At 45.6% G+C, this 15,107-nt stretch overlaps 1 protein-coding gene across 1 annotated transcript; it reads right to left on the bottom strand.

Annotated features, from left to right (window-relative positions):
* Window positions 1-1,043: 1,043 nt before the first annotated feature.
* Window positions 1,044-9,873, bottom strand: bop1 (BOP1 ribosomal biogenesis factor). Its single transcript, XM_069682170.1, has 16 exons — window positions 9,817-9,873; window positions 9,497-9,634; window positions 8,336-8,509; window positions 7,449-7,550; window positions 6,980-7,134; window positions 6,784-6,901; window positions 6,380-6,694; window positions 6,084-6,245; window positions 5,921-6,001; window positions 5,672-5,741; window positions 5,164-5,296; window positions 4,838-5,021; window positions 4,450-4,741; window positions 3,607-3,691; window positions 1,675-1,782; window positions 1,044-1,263 (listed from the first exon to the last, which is right to left on the bottom strand). Exons 1-16 carry the CDS (start codon window positions 9,820-9,822, stop codon window positions 1,110-1,112), a joined length of 2,277 nt encoding a protein of 758 aa, XP_069538271.1. The 5' UTR covers window positions 9,823-9,873; the 3' UTR covers window positions 1,044-1,109.
* Window positions 9,874-15,107: the final 5,234 nt, after the last annotated feature.

Below are 15,107 nucleotides of genomic sequence, written 5' to 3'. Positions count from 1 at the left end.
TGCCATTTTCTCAAATGACTGATACTGGAATTTATACTCTGATGATGCGTGGAATGAGTTTAAATGTTCAGCTCAAGGTGAGGTGGTTATGGCTGTGCGTCCCGCACTGCCAATCCAGGGCGTGCATATAGTTCTGGGGAGCGAGCTGGCTGGCGATCACGTGTGGGTCGATGGCCCTCCATCTCCAGTTATAACTTATTCTCCATCCGTTCCATGACAGGGTGTTGAGTCAAGGCAAGAACCTGAGCAGGACAGAGCACAGGAGTGGGGCCTCCTCTGTGGCGATACCTGACTCTCTCCTAACGACCGGGCGGCAGAGCAGTGATCTGATCCAACGCTTGTTAAGCTGTCTGAGAAGGTGGAAAAAGTGCTGTTTCTGATCTGCTGCAGGACAAAAGACTGGTGAGAAAAAGTGTGTAGAGATAAGTGTGTTATAGAGAGCACTTTTCCAGGAGTCACAATATCCTGTTTATCGTTCATGTTCATTGTATTTATCATATTTATGACTTCATGTTATTTTTTATGTATTATTTTGATGCATCATATTGATTGACCATTTGTACACAGCGTAACATCACGTTTCTCTCCTTCTGCTCCCCGAAGAGGTACCGATCACCTGAGTCGGCTGACAGACACTTGATATGTAAATGTTTTTAATCATCAGTGGATTAATCTCTGCGTGTGGCAGCAGCAGGTATCACTGCTGCAAACAGCACAGAATAAACTAACGCGAGCTGTTGATTGAAAGCGCTGAACTAAGAGCACAGATTCAACGTTAAACCAGGTGTGTTCTCAGGCCCTCTTTTAACCTGGTTAGATTACCATGGTAACTGATGCTGCACAGCTGAGGGCTGTTCTACAAAGCAAGTTCAACATACCCAGGCTCCCTTTAAGTAAGCCGACTTAAAGCCGACTCAGGTAGACCCCGACTCAGGTAGACCCCGACTTTGATCACTTCAGGACCGTCAGCTTTTATGTCCCGCCTCCCAGAGCATATAACCATGGTAACAACACAGAGCAGCTGATGAAACAAACACACATACTTAGAAAGATTCAATTTAATTAAAAGCAGTAAGGAGGTCAGAGGTCAAAGGTTAAACTCAGATTGTCTAGGTGAAGAGGCGGATGGTGGCGTCGGCTCCGGAGGAGAAGATCCAGGGCTGAGAAGGGTGAAAGGTCACATCAAGAACCCCGAGGTCATGCGTGATCACATGACCTCTGAGGACCTTCACCGGGACGACCAGCGGGTTCTGCAGCAGATCACTGGGGGGGGGAGAGACAGGGTGTTAGTGTATATAACTGTGTATCACTGTGTGTGTGGTTTACGTCCCGGTGCTCGTTAATGCTGTGGCCACAGATACGGGCTGGTACCAGCTGGTACTTTACCCGAGCTGCAGCGCACACACAACGTGAGGTTATGTGTGCTGACAGGAAGTGGGATACTGTGAGATTTCGTCACCGAGCTGATCCCGCTGACTAAACTTATATTTGAACATCGTTAGAAACGGTACATGACGTAACTTGTAGGTAACGCAACGGTAGGGTTAGGGTTAGGTAGGTAACCTATTTTTATCGCTCTACTTTTTCATGGGGGTGTCAGAGTGTGTGTGTGTGTGTGTGTGTGTGTGTGTGTGTGTGTGTGTGTGTGTGTGTGTGTGTGTGTGTGTGTATTACTTGTAGACGGTCCCGTGGCAGACGATCACAGATCCGTCGTCTGATGCTGAAGCGAACAGCGGGTACAGTCTGTGATAGGCCACGCCCCTCACCGCCTTCTTATGGTGTCTGCAGACAGGAAGTGATACATCATTTAAACACTGAGTGTAGTCCTGCAGTACCTCTGATCACCACACGAGGGCGCACAAGCTGCAGAAGTTATAAACACGGTGGGTCCTTCTCAAAGCGGGCGCTCCCCGCTCCGTCACTCTCACAGCTGAACCCTTCGTTTAGGTGAAGGGCTTAAAGACGGACAGAGCTTTGAGACGAACTCCCCTCACTCCAGCAGAGACAGGAAGCGTGTGTAACCATGGTTACATGTCAGACAGAGAATAACAGCTGTGTAGCGAGGCAGAGTCATTAAATGGTGGTAGGAGGAACATAAACTTGGAGCTTCCTTTCTGATCTGCAAATATATTTTTAATGTGACGTTACTGACCTGCTGAGTTTTTACAGCCTGTTAATAGAAACACTTTAAACTATTAAACACTTTACTCATTAGATCCTGAATATACCGTTCACTTTAAAGAAGCTGACGTCAGTGTATTATTTCATGTTTATCTTAATTAAAGCAGCTCTCGTACTAACACGGAACTAGTTTACGGAGCGTTTGGGAGGGACTCAACGTGTCGGAGCCTCCACACGAGCGAACAGGCAGAGTGTAGCTGTGTCCCAATCCAGGGGCTGCAGCCTTCAGCCCTACTTCAAGGCCGATTGTGTCACAGAAACAATGTATTAATTAAGAAATTAAAAACTTTTAGATGTAAAAGATTCAACTCAGTCGAATAGCTGCATTAGGGCCCGATCAGACAGAACCTGTTCGCAGAGCGCCTCGTGTTTTCGAGGAAACGCTCTGAGCGCCTCGAGCTAAAAAAACTGTGTCTGTGTGTATCTTCGTCTCTCTCGATCGCTCGCGGCTCATGCAAAAAATGGACCAGACGCCGAAACGATCGCTGCAGGGCGCGAGCCGGCCGCGGAGGTGCACGCCGTGGCGCGTCTGGTGTGAACGACACAATCCGTTAACAGGGGCGCCAAAAGGAAACGGGCTCCGCTTCTCGGCTATTCGCGACGCTTCCTCGTCCGATGTGTTCCCATGTTGAAGAAAACCAAAGGGCCCTTGAAACAAACTATCTTTAAAATAAGAGGTTAAAGGTGAAATGAGGAGGATTTTCATAGAAAAATAAAAGACAGACTTTTACAAATATAATATAAATCATCACTTCTGGGCCTCTATACATGTGAGTGTGTGAGCAGACCCTTGTGAGACCCTTCCCTCTGCATCTATTCTGTTGTTTGGTTTTGCACGGGACGTTTTCAGGAGGGGCGCTGTTGTGGTTCCCTGAGCCAATCACAGCGTACAGGTGAGTGTTGGAGTGGTTCAAATTAGCAACTTGGAGCAACGCACAGTTGGCAAATCTCAAATCGGTTAGAACAAGCTAACCGGCAGTTAGCATGCTAATGCAACGGTAACTGGCAATTAGCATGCTAGCACAAAGGTAAACGTGATGCTGTCGGGTGTTAGCTCAGCAGGGTGGACGTGTTCTCGCACGAGAGAGTGAGAGTGAGCTTCTGGTGACGAAGAGCCCAGGAGGAGGGGCCTCCTAGTTGTTGACGAAATGCAAGAAAAATCTGACTTATTAACCCTTTAACTTACTCGGCGTTAGTTATGCTAGCTAGTTAGGCCGCTAGCTACCTGTTGCTAGGCGACAGGAGGGGCGTTTCGTGACGCACGGGTAAGGGTGGGAACAGCTACGAATGGAGCATCCTCGACGGACCGCCTCCTTCGAAGGCTGCAGCCCCTGGATTGTTGCGGAGGGAGAGGGTGCTTTGAGAATTGACTGACAGGTGTCGGGCGATTGATCGACAGGTGTCAGGTGATTGACAGGTCCGTACCTTAACATCCTGTAAGGTTTGGTTGAAAGGTCAAGGTCAAACCAGCTCAGCCTGCAGTCATAGCTCCCACAGATCACATGATCACCTGCAGACAAAGACACAGGTGAGAAGAGGCCCCGCCACTCAGCAGTGATGTCACGTCTTTAATATGAAGTCTGTTTAAGTCACTTTTGGTCTGGTTCTGTAGTGGGTCTGGTTCTGTAGTGGGTCTGGTTCTGTAGTGGGTTTGGTTCTGTAGTGGGTCTGGTTCTGTAGTGGGTCTGGTTCTACAGTGGGTCTGGTTCTACAGTGGGTCTGGTTCTGTAGTGGGTCTGGTTCTACAGCGGGTCTGGTTCTACAGCGGGTCTGGTTCTGTAATGGTCTGGTTCTGTAATGGTCTGGTTCTGGTTCTGTAGTGGGTTTGGTTCTACAGTGGGTCTGGTTCTGTAGTGGGTCTGGTTCTACAGCGGGTCTGGTTCTACAGCGGGTCTGGTTCTGTAGTGGGTCTGGTTCTGGTTCTACAGTGGGTCTGGTTCTGTAGTGGGTCTGGTTCTACAGCGGGTCTGGTTCTGTAATGGTCTGGTTCTGGTTCTGTAGTGGGTTTGGTTCTACAGTGGGCCTGGTTCTGTAGTGGGTCTGGTTCTACAGCGGGTCTGGTTCTACAGCGGGTCTGGTTCTGTAGTGGGTCTGGTTCTACAGCGGGTTTGGTTCTGTAATGGTCTGGTTCTGTAGTGGGTCTGGTTCTACAGCGGGTCTGGTTCTACAGCGGGTCTGGTTCTGTAGTGGGTCTGGTTCTACAGCGGGTTTGGTTCTGTAATGGTCTGGTTCTGTAGTGGGTCTGGTTCTGTAGTGGGTCTGGTTTACCTCCGGGGTGCACGGCCATGCTGGAGATCCACTTGGAGTTGGCGAGTAGTTTTTTGGTCATTTCCTGTTTGACGAGGTTGTAGACCCGGACGGAGCGCTGCGTCGCCACAAAGAAGTAGGGCCTGACGGGGTGGAAGGATACGCTCTGAACCAGACCTTTGTTCTTCCTGAAGGGGTTCTGGCTTCTCCTCCGGCTCACCTGGTGGATTAACACCTGCAGGTGGCTTGAGTGATCTGGCATCACAGAGGCCAGGTAGTCTCCTTTAGCGTGCCACGCCACCTGCTGGACGGCCTGCAGAAATCAATACTGATTAGCGAGTGCAGCTCAGGTACGATCAGGGACGATCAGGTAATAGATAGGTATAGTCCAACTTATGTGTTCTCTCACTTTGGGGTGCTGTATTTTAAGGCGGATCCCCTGGTTTAGCTCCTCCCCCTCCGTGTCGCTCCAGGTGACTGACCCCGCCACCTCGGCAGGCTCCACCTCCAGTTGGCTCGACAAGAGACGTTCTGACGATGAGACGACCTGTCTGTCTGCCAGGGAGGGAGACAGGATCAGAACCACCGAGTCTCTGAAAGAAAGACAGACAGTCATTTTTATGTTTCGTTAAATCTCTAAACCGTTTGTAATTTGATGCCAATGATAACGCACAGGGAGACAGACAGGCAGAGAGAGACAGACAGGCAGAGAGAGACAGACAGACGGGTCCTTACAGGGCGACTGCCAGCAGACAGACAGACGGGTTTGGGTTCCAGGTGACACACTTCACAGCTCCGCCAACCTGGACTGTCTTCATACAGCGAGACGAACACACCTCCCAGAACCTCACAGAACCATCGTCACTACCTGCACAGGTAAACACACAGTACACAGGTAAAGTGTGTAGTTGTGTGTTCTGTCAGTGTGTGTAGTTGTTGTTTGAACAGAAAGAATCAGTGACAGGATGGAGCAAAGCTGAACTCTGAACATCACCTGGTTACCGTGGTGATCAGCCAGGTTAAAAGAGAGCCAGCTTCATTAAAACTCCACAGACAGACTGACCTCTCGTCTCACTCAGAGTACAGCTGGACAACAGTGCAGATAAAGTACGACACTACAGGACAGTAAAGAGTACACAGAGTCTGACCTCTCGTCTCATTTATAAGACAGCTCACTAAACTGTTTAATCACATGACACCATCACATGACATCATCACATGACACCATCACTGTGTTTGATACCTGAGGCGAGCCACTGTCCTGATGGAGACACACTGATGGACCGAACCAGACCACTGTGACCCCGATACACCTGAATACACACACACACACACACACACACACACACACACACACACACACACACACACAGTTAAAGCAGAAACAAACTGTAATTCCTCACTAACCTTGTGTGTGTGTGTGCGTGTGTGTGTGTGTGTGTGTGTGTGTGTGTGTGTGTGTGTGTGTGTGTGTGCGCGCGTGCGTGCGTACCAGGGACTGTGTTGTTGGAAACGGCTGCAGGTCTTTGGGTTTGGGCAGTTTTGGGATCAGATCCTCTGGATTGACGTTGACCTGCAGACAGACAGGTAGACATGTTATTGAGCAAACAGTCCTGTGTCCTGATTGGCTACAGACGGCTAGGTGTTTCAGGTACCCTCATCTTCCTCTGGCGGGGGCACAGGTAGAGGTCGAGGCAGCGATCAAACCGCTCGTGGATGAAGCGAGGGAACGCAGGAACCCGCCGTAGGCTGGAGAACGAGCATGGAATGAAGGGGAACTTTCTGTCTGCAGGATCCTGTTGCTCCCACAGAGCCCGCTGCAGACAGACAGGAGGGGTGTGACAAAGTTAAACTGACAAGCAGGCAGACAGACAGGGGGATAGAGTGAGACAGAGAGACAGGCAGACAGACAGGTCCTGTCACCAGCTGTTGTGGTAAGCTGGTGTCTCACCTCCTCATCTGTGAACAGGTACTCAGGTGGGGGGTTGTAGGACTCGTGGTGTCCAGGTAGAGGGATCTTGGGGGCAGGCAGGTGCATTCTGTGCTTGGCAAGGATGGAGGCGTCCTCTCCGGCCCACAGGTCGTAGAAGCGTCCCCTGCTGTCGTCATGGCGACGGCGCGGTGTGATCCAGCCCATCTTGATGGCGTGGACGAGTTTGGACACTTTTTCCTTCTCGATCAGAGACGGGACGAAGCTGCGTTTGTCTGCTGGCCGGTTGGTAACCGGGTGAAGCATCACATCCTGGCTGAAGAACTCCACCTGAGGCTGGGGGGGGGGGGGGGGCACAGGAGCAGGTTTTATAGACTAACAGGGGGGGAGGGGGGCAGAGCATCACCCGGGTCACCTGAGCTCACCTGGTACTCATTGAAGTTGACGTCTCCAAACTGTCCCCTCTGCAGCCGCTTCACAAGCTCCACCTGCTCGTCCGACAGGACCATGTCACTTCCTGTCTGCTTGTCGCTGATTGTTCTCCTGCAGATAAACACAGTGCTGTTAGCTTAGCATTATTAGCATCCCCTGCTGCAGCTAGTTTTATGCTAGCAGGCTCACCAGAAGTCCGGGTTCTCCATTTTGTCCAGGAAGTCGTCAAGCTCGTCCTTGTTTCTGATTGGTTTGTAGATCTTCTTCCCGTCAAGGTTGTAGCCGATGTGAGGGAAATCTTTGTACCAGTCCATGGGGATGTTCCCCACCGTGTTCCTGATGTCCTGTAGAACACACAGAACATCTGAGAACCACTGATATCTAACAGAGGCAACCAGTCATGTAGCAGAGACCATTTAAGAACCACTAGAACATCTGAAACCCACAAAGAGCCTGAAAGAACATTTGGAACCTTAACAGAACATCACAAAGAGCCTGAAGAATCCAACAAAAACTGAATAGAACTGGATAGAACGTCAAATAGGAGAATTTAGAACCCAGAGAGAGCGTCAGTAGACATGACAAAGATTACAGATCCCAACAGAACATCAGAGAACTGTACAGAACCATCAGAGAACCATCAGGGAACTCGTCTCACCTCCTCATCTGAAGAGTCGTGTTCGTACTCGTCTTCTTTCTTTTCTCCTCCCCCCTGCTCCTCCTCCTCCTCCTTCTTCTCCTGCTGCTCCTCCACCTCCTCCTGCAGGTAGAACAGAACAGACAGCGATCTGGAGGAGAACACTAAGAACAGGTGAAGGTTTCCATGTTCTATAACTTTGTAATCCTAAAGTATATATTTGACTTCTTATTCGCTACATGTGAAGTTTATGTAATTCGTATTTTAAACGAATGTTCTTGATATGCCACAGGGCGCGAGCTTTGGGTTCTCCTGCCGTGCTTACGTTACATTTAAAACATGTTCTAAAGCTTTGTATCAAGTGAATCCTGAAGATAATGTAACTAAGCGTGATCGCTCTTAGTTGAGAAAAGTGAACAGAAGAACTCTTCCTGATTCTTATCCGCACAGCACAGTTTAACGAGCTTACTGTGCCAGGAGAATTCTGCTCTTAAAGTTGGTGTGGGAAGCCTGATAGATTTGATAACATATTAAGAACTTGTGTGAGAGACCGTTTGAACTGATGTATTGGAGTTAATCCGAGGAATGAGATCAATGTGCCGATTAAGAGAAAGCATCGGATCTCTTCTGGGTAACTCTTATATGGCAGATGTGTGTGTGTGTGTGTGTGTGTGTGTGTGTGTGTGTGTGTGTGTGTGTGTGTGTATGGTGAGATTCTGACAATGTGTACCAGGTAACTAGACAACGAAGCATGATGTTCTGTCACTAAGAGGATATAAAAGCAAGCACACTCTATGTTACAGGTTTTTTGCATTAAACTCAGATCTGCACTTCTTTGTCTTTTTCTCTGGCTGATATTATAAATGATTCTACAACACCGTCACACTGACTCTCAGGTTGAACTCTACCTGCTGAGTCTGCTTCTGCGCCGCCTTCAGATCTTCCTCATCTTCTTCCTCCTCTGCGTCCTCGTCTTCCTCGCTGTCACTCCCAGAATCCTCCAGTCCTGAGTAGACGCTGTCCTCGCTGTCAGACAGATCTTCATCCTCATCCTCGTCCGCAGGTTTGTTGAAGCTGAAGATCTGAAGAAGAGAGAGAGATCGTCTGACCGATGAGACAATTTACAGCAGGATAGATGAGCAGACGTTGACCTGGGTCAGCAATGGACTGAACCCCCCTCTTCATCTCTGGAACGAACAAATACCTGAATTATCGCTGTGCAGCAACATTCACAAAGGCAGGTTTAAAAATAAAACCCCTCTGCTGTTTCTAGAACGCTGACAAGGGCTCTCAAAAGTAATTTGTTTTAAATGAATGTTAAAGTTATTTTTTAATTAAGAATGCTTAAAGGCATTTCAACAAAGCTTTGGTTGGCGTGTCTATTATTCTATGAAATTATATATCAGGTCTCCTTGATTACTAATAATCGGTATCAGCCCAAAAAAACACATATCATTCGACCCCCACTTTGGCTGTTTCAGTGTTTTTATATCACAGAAAAAAACAATGTCAGTTTTTTCCAATATCGTGCCGCCCTGTAAAAAAAAGACAGAAGATTCTAGCTGGAGTTTGGTGAGAGTCTGTCAGTATTGCTGTTCTCTAACAGTTAGCTAACATGCTACATACAAAGTGCTACATACAAAGTGTTTAACGGACGTCCTTTGAGCCGAAATGATCATCAGACTTCATTGATTGAGAGCGGTCCATGGAGGAGCCTGTACAGCTCAATTAAGACCAAAGGACGAGAGCGACAACTTAAAACTAACAGATTCTGAATGGAGTTCAATCTGTGTCGCAACCCAGTCGCGATAAACTAACCTTACAGAGTTAGCTTTTGTGTGTTTACAAGTAATTACACTGATGATAACAACACCAATACTATTTCGAGGATAGTCGACTCGTCAATTAATGGGCTCTCTCTATTCACATAACTGGCTCTTTAATCTCCTAAGACTCTGGCACGGTGTTAGCAGCACCTTCGTCCTGTTAGCATGCTAACAGCTAGTCAGCAGCCTGTCCCAGTTCTGCTAGTGAAATGTGTCGTGCTCCTCTCTGTATGTGTGTGTCACCTCGTTCGGCTCTTCTTCTGTCTCTTCTTTACTCCTCTTCTTCACAGGTTTCTCTCGGATTTTCATCATCTCTTCTCTCTTTTCGCTCCGCGTGCTTCCGCTGCTGCTGCTGCCCTCCATCACACAGCACGTGGGTACCTACGGGGTCAAAGTTCAGTCGTCACAACCTGAGGGTTTGCTGCTGACGCTTGTTGTGTTCGACTGCTAGTGTAGTAGGGCATGTTCGAAATGCCCTACTACACTAGCAGTACGTACAGATTTACCATATGTAGTATGTAGCATGCAAACAAAAGCTAAATGTGCAGTATGACAAATAATACCCGCATGTCGTTCTGATTCGGAGAATATCCCTCTTGTACCCCATCCGTCCCGGCAACCCGAACCTTTCTGCGCATGCTCATACTTCTTCTTCTTTGGTTTTTATTGGCGGTTGGCAACCGACTTAAGGTGAATTACCGCCACCTACTGGACTGGAGTGTGGAGCAGTAGATTGGCAGAAAAATAAAACATAATAATAAAAAAAATAATTAATTATTAACCAAAAATAGAATATAAACAAAACAGAACAGAAACGAGGAAACTAAATCCTCTCCATCAGCTTTGTTTCTTTTAAATCCTTAACTGACGGTTATTCTGTTCATATTCTCTCTATATTAAAGCATACCTTGGCTTTCTCTGCTGCCGTTATCAGTGCCCTCCTTTCCTCCTCGTACGCTCGACACTCCAACAACACATGTTTGACCGATTCAGACTGACCACAGTGGTCACGATTGCCATTAGGGTGTTTACCTATTTTCTGTAGTGTGTTGTTCAGTCCTGTGTGCCCTATCCTGAGTCGTGTGATGACTGCCTCTTCCCTCCGGCTCCTGCCCTTCCTTCGGACCACCCCAACTTGTTTTTGTATATTATAAAGGTGTCTTCCTGTATCTTGAAAGTCCCAGTATTCTTGCCATACTTTTCCCACATGTTTCCTAATTATTGATTTACCCTCTGCCCTACCTAACGGAGTTTCTATGTCTACAGTGTGTCATTTAAGTGTTTGTTTGGCCAGAATATCTACCGCTTCATTTCCCTCTATTCCTACATGGGCAGGAACCCAAATAAAGCAGACAGTCAAACCCCTCTTGTTATTCTGTTTAGTGTATTATGTAATTCGATTATAAGATCTTGTCTGCATGATTTCATGGTTTTGATGCTTGTGAGTGCTGCCCAACTGTCTGATGCTATTACTGTATTCCTGTAGTTATTTCCTTCTATCCACTCCAAACCTAATTTGATGGCTAAAAGCTCAACTGCATACACTGATAACTGATCTGTGGTCCTTTTCTTAATGTGTATTTTGTATTGTGGAATGTAGACTGCAGCTCCTGTTCGTCCAGTATCGGGTCTTTTGACCCATCGGTGAAAATCATTGTGTTGTCTGAGAAATGTTTTTCCAGATAACTTTCAGCTGCCCTCCCGGGAGAGACTTGCTTCTTCTTGTTCAGCTGTTTTATTTCAAAATGTACTGATGGTTCTATAAATAACCAGGGGGGGGGGGGGTATGTGAGTATGGGACTGTCGGACTGAATTGTATTTGAGCCGAACCTGCTTGCTCTGCTTTTATATTTCCTATCCAGCCAAAGCTTGTAACATTAGAGTCATTATGCTCCCAGCATTCCTCCAGGATGGCTGTAGCTGGATGTGATGTATCATGCCCTTGAAGATTTACCCAATATGCTAACAGAAGTTTCATTCTTCTGATCCTTAACGGTTGTTCACCCATTTCTACTTGTATGGCTGCTACTGGAGAGGATTTAAAAGCTCCACTGCATATCCTTAGTCCCTGTGCCTGCTGCACATCCAGGTTCCTATGATGGCTTTCTGCTGCTGATAAATACCCTATACATCCATAATCTAATGTTGCTCTCAGAATGGCCTGATATATGTTCAGCAGTGATGTTCTGGTTGCTCCCCAGTCTCTGCCTGACAGGCATCTTAAGAGATTGTTGACCTTTTTGCACTTATCCCTTACTGTTTCTACATGATGCCTCCACGTCAGCTTTTCATCCATCCACATTCCTAACGACCTTATGACCCTGACCTGCTCAATAGTTTGCCCGTATAATTTCAGGGAAATATCTTTGTGTCGTCTAGAGAAACATGCCTTGTGTCTTTGTAACTGATAGCTTAAAGCCCCATCCATTTGCCCACTGCTCCACCTTCACAGTTTCTGCCTGCAGTTTCTTCTGTATATATTCCTTATTCCTCCCTCTTATCCATAACGCTCCATCGTCAGCATACAATGACTTCCCTATGCCTCTCTCAACATTCTCAAAAATATCACTGATCATAATGTGAAACAGAACCGGACTGCAGACACTTCCCTGAGGTGCTCCATTCTCCACCTGATAACTTTTTGAACACTCGGTACCCACTTTGACTTCTATTGTTCTCCCATACAAGTCTGATAATCTGATACCCAATTGAATAATTTCCCACTTACCCCTAACTTATGAAGTTTGATAAGGAGTCCCTCTTTCCACAACATATCGTATGCTTTTTCAACGTCAAGAAATACAGCTCTCACCATTTCTCTGTTGGTCTGTGCTTTCCTTATTTCTGTTTCTAGACATCACACACGATCCCTCGTCCCTCTTCCCTTACGAAATCCACTTTGACAAATTGTAAAAGGTTTTTTGCTCTCTACAAAGTGCATTAATCTCTCTGTTACCGTCCGCTCCATCGTTTTTCCTAACTGTGACGTAAGTGCAATGGGTCTATAGCTAGAGGGATTGGATGAATCTTTACCTGGTTCAATATTGGTATTATGATTGATTCCTTCCATGTTGACGGGAGTTTACCTGTGTCCCATATCTTATTAAATAGTCTTAATACTGCTTCAAGTGCATTGTCTGTCAAGCGAGCCAACATACTGTAGCGTACACCATCTTTCCCTGGTGACGTTTGTCGTGCCTTTAAAATTGCTCTCCTCAGTTCGAATCGAGTGAATGGCAGATCTCGGTCTTCACCTGATGAAGTCCTTCTTTCTGTAACCCTTCATCTTGTGCGAGGGTATTGTCTCTACACTGCTTGACTTTTCCTGATACATTTTCTGAGCTGTGAACGTTCACAAACGTCTTTGCTAAGAGCTCTGCCTTTTCTACAGAACTTACTGCTGTAACGTTATTACTATGCATCACTGGCATCTCAAAGTTCCTCTTAATGCCATTCATTGTCCTTGTCATTCCCCATACATCTGCTAATTGCGTTTCTCTCCCGATTCTATTGCAGTATTTCCTCCAGTATGTTCGTTTTACTGATCTTATTATTTTCTCTGGTACTGAATCACTGTTTCTAATGTATGCTGAGCTTTCAGCTGTCTGAATGTTCTGTTTCTCATCTTTATGTCTTTGCTACAGTTATCCTCCCACCATGGCACACTCTCTCTCCGTTTGTTTCCTCTGCTCTCTGGAAAGCTTTCTCCTGCTGTCTGTATCAACACTGCTTTCACTTTCCTGTTCGTTCCTTCTACGTTTGTCACATTCGCTTCCATATGTTTTACACACCTAATTTCACTTAATGATTGGAACGCCATCCGGTCTGCTTCATCCAGCTTCCACCTTGGTGTTCTTAGTCCCTCCTCTTGATATATCTCAATTCCAATTTTGGTCATTATTGGATAAAGATCACTGCCTATCGCTGACCGGTTTAACACTTCCCAAGTACTTACACCTGCAATTAAAGCGGATGTGAGTGTCAGATCAATTACACTTTCTGTGTTCTGTGAGCTATTATACCTTGTGCCCTTTCCATCATTGACACACACCAAACTCATATCATCTATAAACTCCTCTATTACTGATTAACATCTGAACTCTTGCTCCCCCATAATGTGCTGTGAGCATTAAAGTCCCCACACCATACTACTCTCCCTTCTATCAGCCCACATTACTCAGTATATCAATGCTCAGTCTATTACATGGGTTATAGTAATTGACTATTGTTATATTACTTTTTCCTGTCCAGACTTTGATCACAATGGATTCTTGTTCTTTGCCACTCCTCCACCTTTCCCAGTGTCCCTCTCATTTCGTATTGCTGTGTACCCATATATAACAAAGTCCCATTGTGGTTCTAACCATGTCTCTTGAACACATATTACATGAGGTTTATCTGATAAGTTTGATATAAACTTTTTAAATTCCTGTCCGTTAGAGAGAAGACTCCGAGCATTCCACTGCAGTATAATTAAGACCATGCAGATCCACCGGTCCGTGACTGAGAGTGAGACGTTCCTCCAGCTAACATTTGCTCTACTGCTTCATGCTCATACTTATTCATTTCCTGCCCGATTTGTACCTGTAAGAACTTTATTAACAACACAATATTAGACAAATACACTACACTGCAATACAAATAACAGTACTTGGCCGTTATTAGCCAAAATAAAAGCACAGAAAGGATGCACAACTGCTTGTTTTATTAACATTGATTGTTAAAAGAACTCTGTGTCATACATACTAATTACCTAATTTAGTAAAACTAGCTAATTTGACAGCCAACCCAAAGACACAACTCTGTTATCTAATGTTACACGCCAATTCGACCGCCAGCACACGAACACAACTCTCTCGAGCCGAGCGATGCATGCGTGGAACAGACGAAAGGCTTGTTCGAGATGAGCGAGGCCTGAGCAGAATCGATCGCCGCCTTGCCAAGCATATTGCATGACGGTTAGATTGGTGTCCGACTCGCTCTGAAAACCCGACTGCACGACTCCATGCATGTTGGGAAACGACTTGCTCTGATTTGAATGAAGCAACTATTGGCTGCCTTGTCACCCCCACAAGGAAGTGATGAGACGTCTGTCTTATTCATCATTATTCATTAAACTTAATGAAGTGTCAGACAGACACCAAACGGGTTTATCAAAGTGCTGTCATTCACATTGTAATGCTTTACTCATTCCTCATGAACGCTGTCTTCATAAACGTTAATACAATGACGTTTATATCGAAATAACTATCAAAAGCCCTGAATAAAGTATAATGAGAACTTAATATTAAATCCAATTAAAATAATAATGATAGTAATAATAATAATAACAACAACAACAACAACAACAACAACAAATGTAGACTTTATTCACTTCAATTGACAGTGAGGTGTTGGTATTATAGATTTTTTAATTTTTTAATTTTTTATTTACTCAAGTTCTGCATTACAGCCATGAAGACACGAAATACAGAAAATAAATACCCACAACCGTAGAAGGAGACAGACATAAAGCCCCCCCCAAGTCCCTTTGTTCTTGTGAATATGGAATTTCCCGAGCAATAGGATTAGTTGTACAAAGAAAACTATATGATCATCCACATTTTCTTCTAAATACATGAAAATGTCCTTTTCCTGTAAAAGACTGACTTGTCCTGTTATTGTTCTTAGATAATGCTGTACATCAGTCCAGAATGTTCTGGAAAATACACGATGACAAAACAGATGATGAAGTGTTTCCTCTTCCTTCCCACAAAATGTACACATCAAATCAATATCAATATTAAATCTTGCTAGTTTTGTTTGTGTTGGATAAATCTGATGTAGTATCTGAAACCTCTTTAACTTTATTGTT

The sequence above is a fragment of the Semicossyphus pulcher genome, unplaced genomic scaffold (genome assembly GCF_022749685.1).
Source record: "Semicossyphus pulcher isolate SPU_LCO1_2020_fin unplaced genomic scaffold, fSemPul1.0.p SCAF_5, whole genome shotgun sequence".
Classification (NCBI taxonomy): Eukaryota; Metazoa; Chordata; class Actinopteri; order Labriformes; family Labridae; genus Semicossyphus; species Semicossyphus pulcher.
This window is presented reverse-complemented; position numbering and strand designations above follow the sequence as displayed.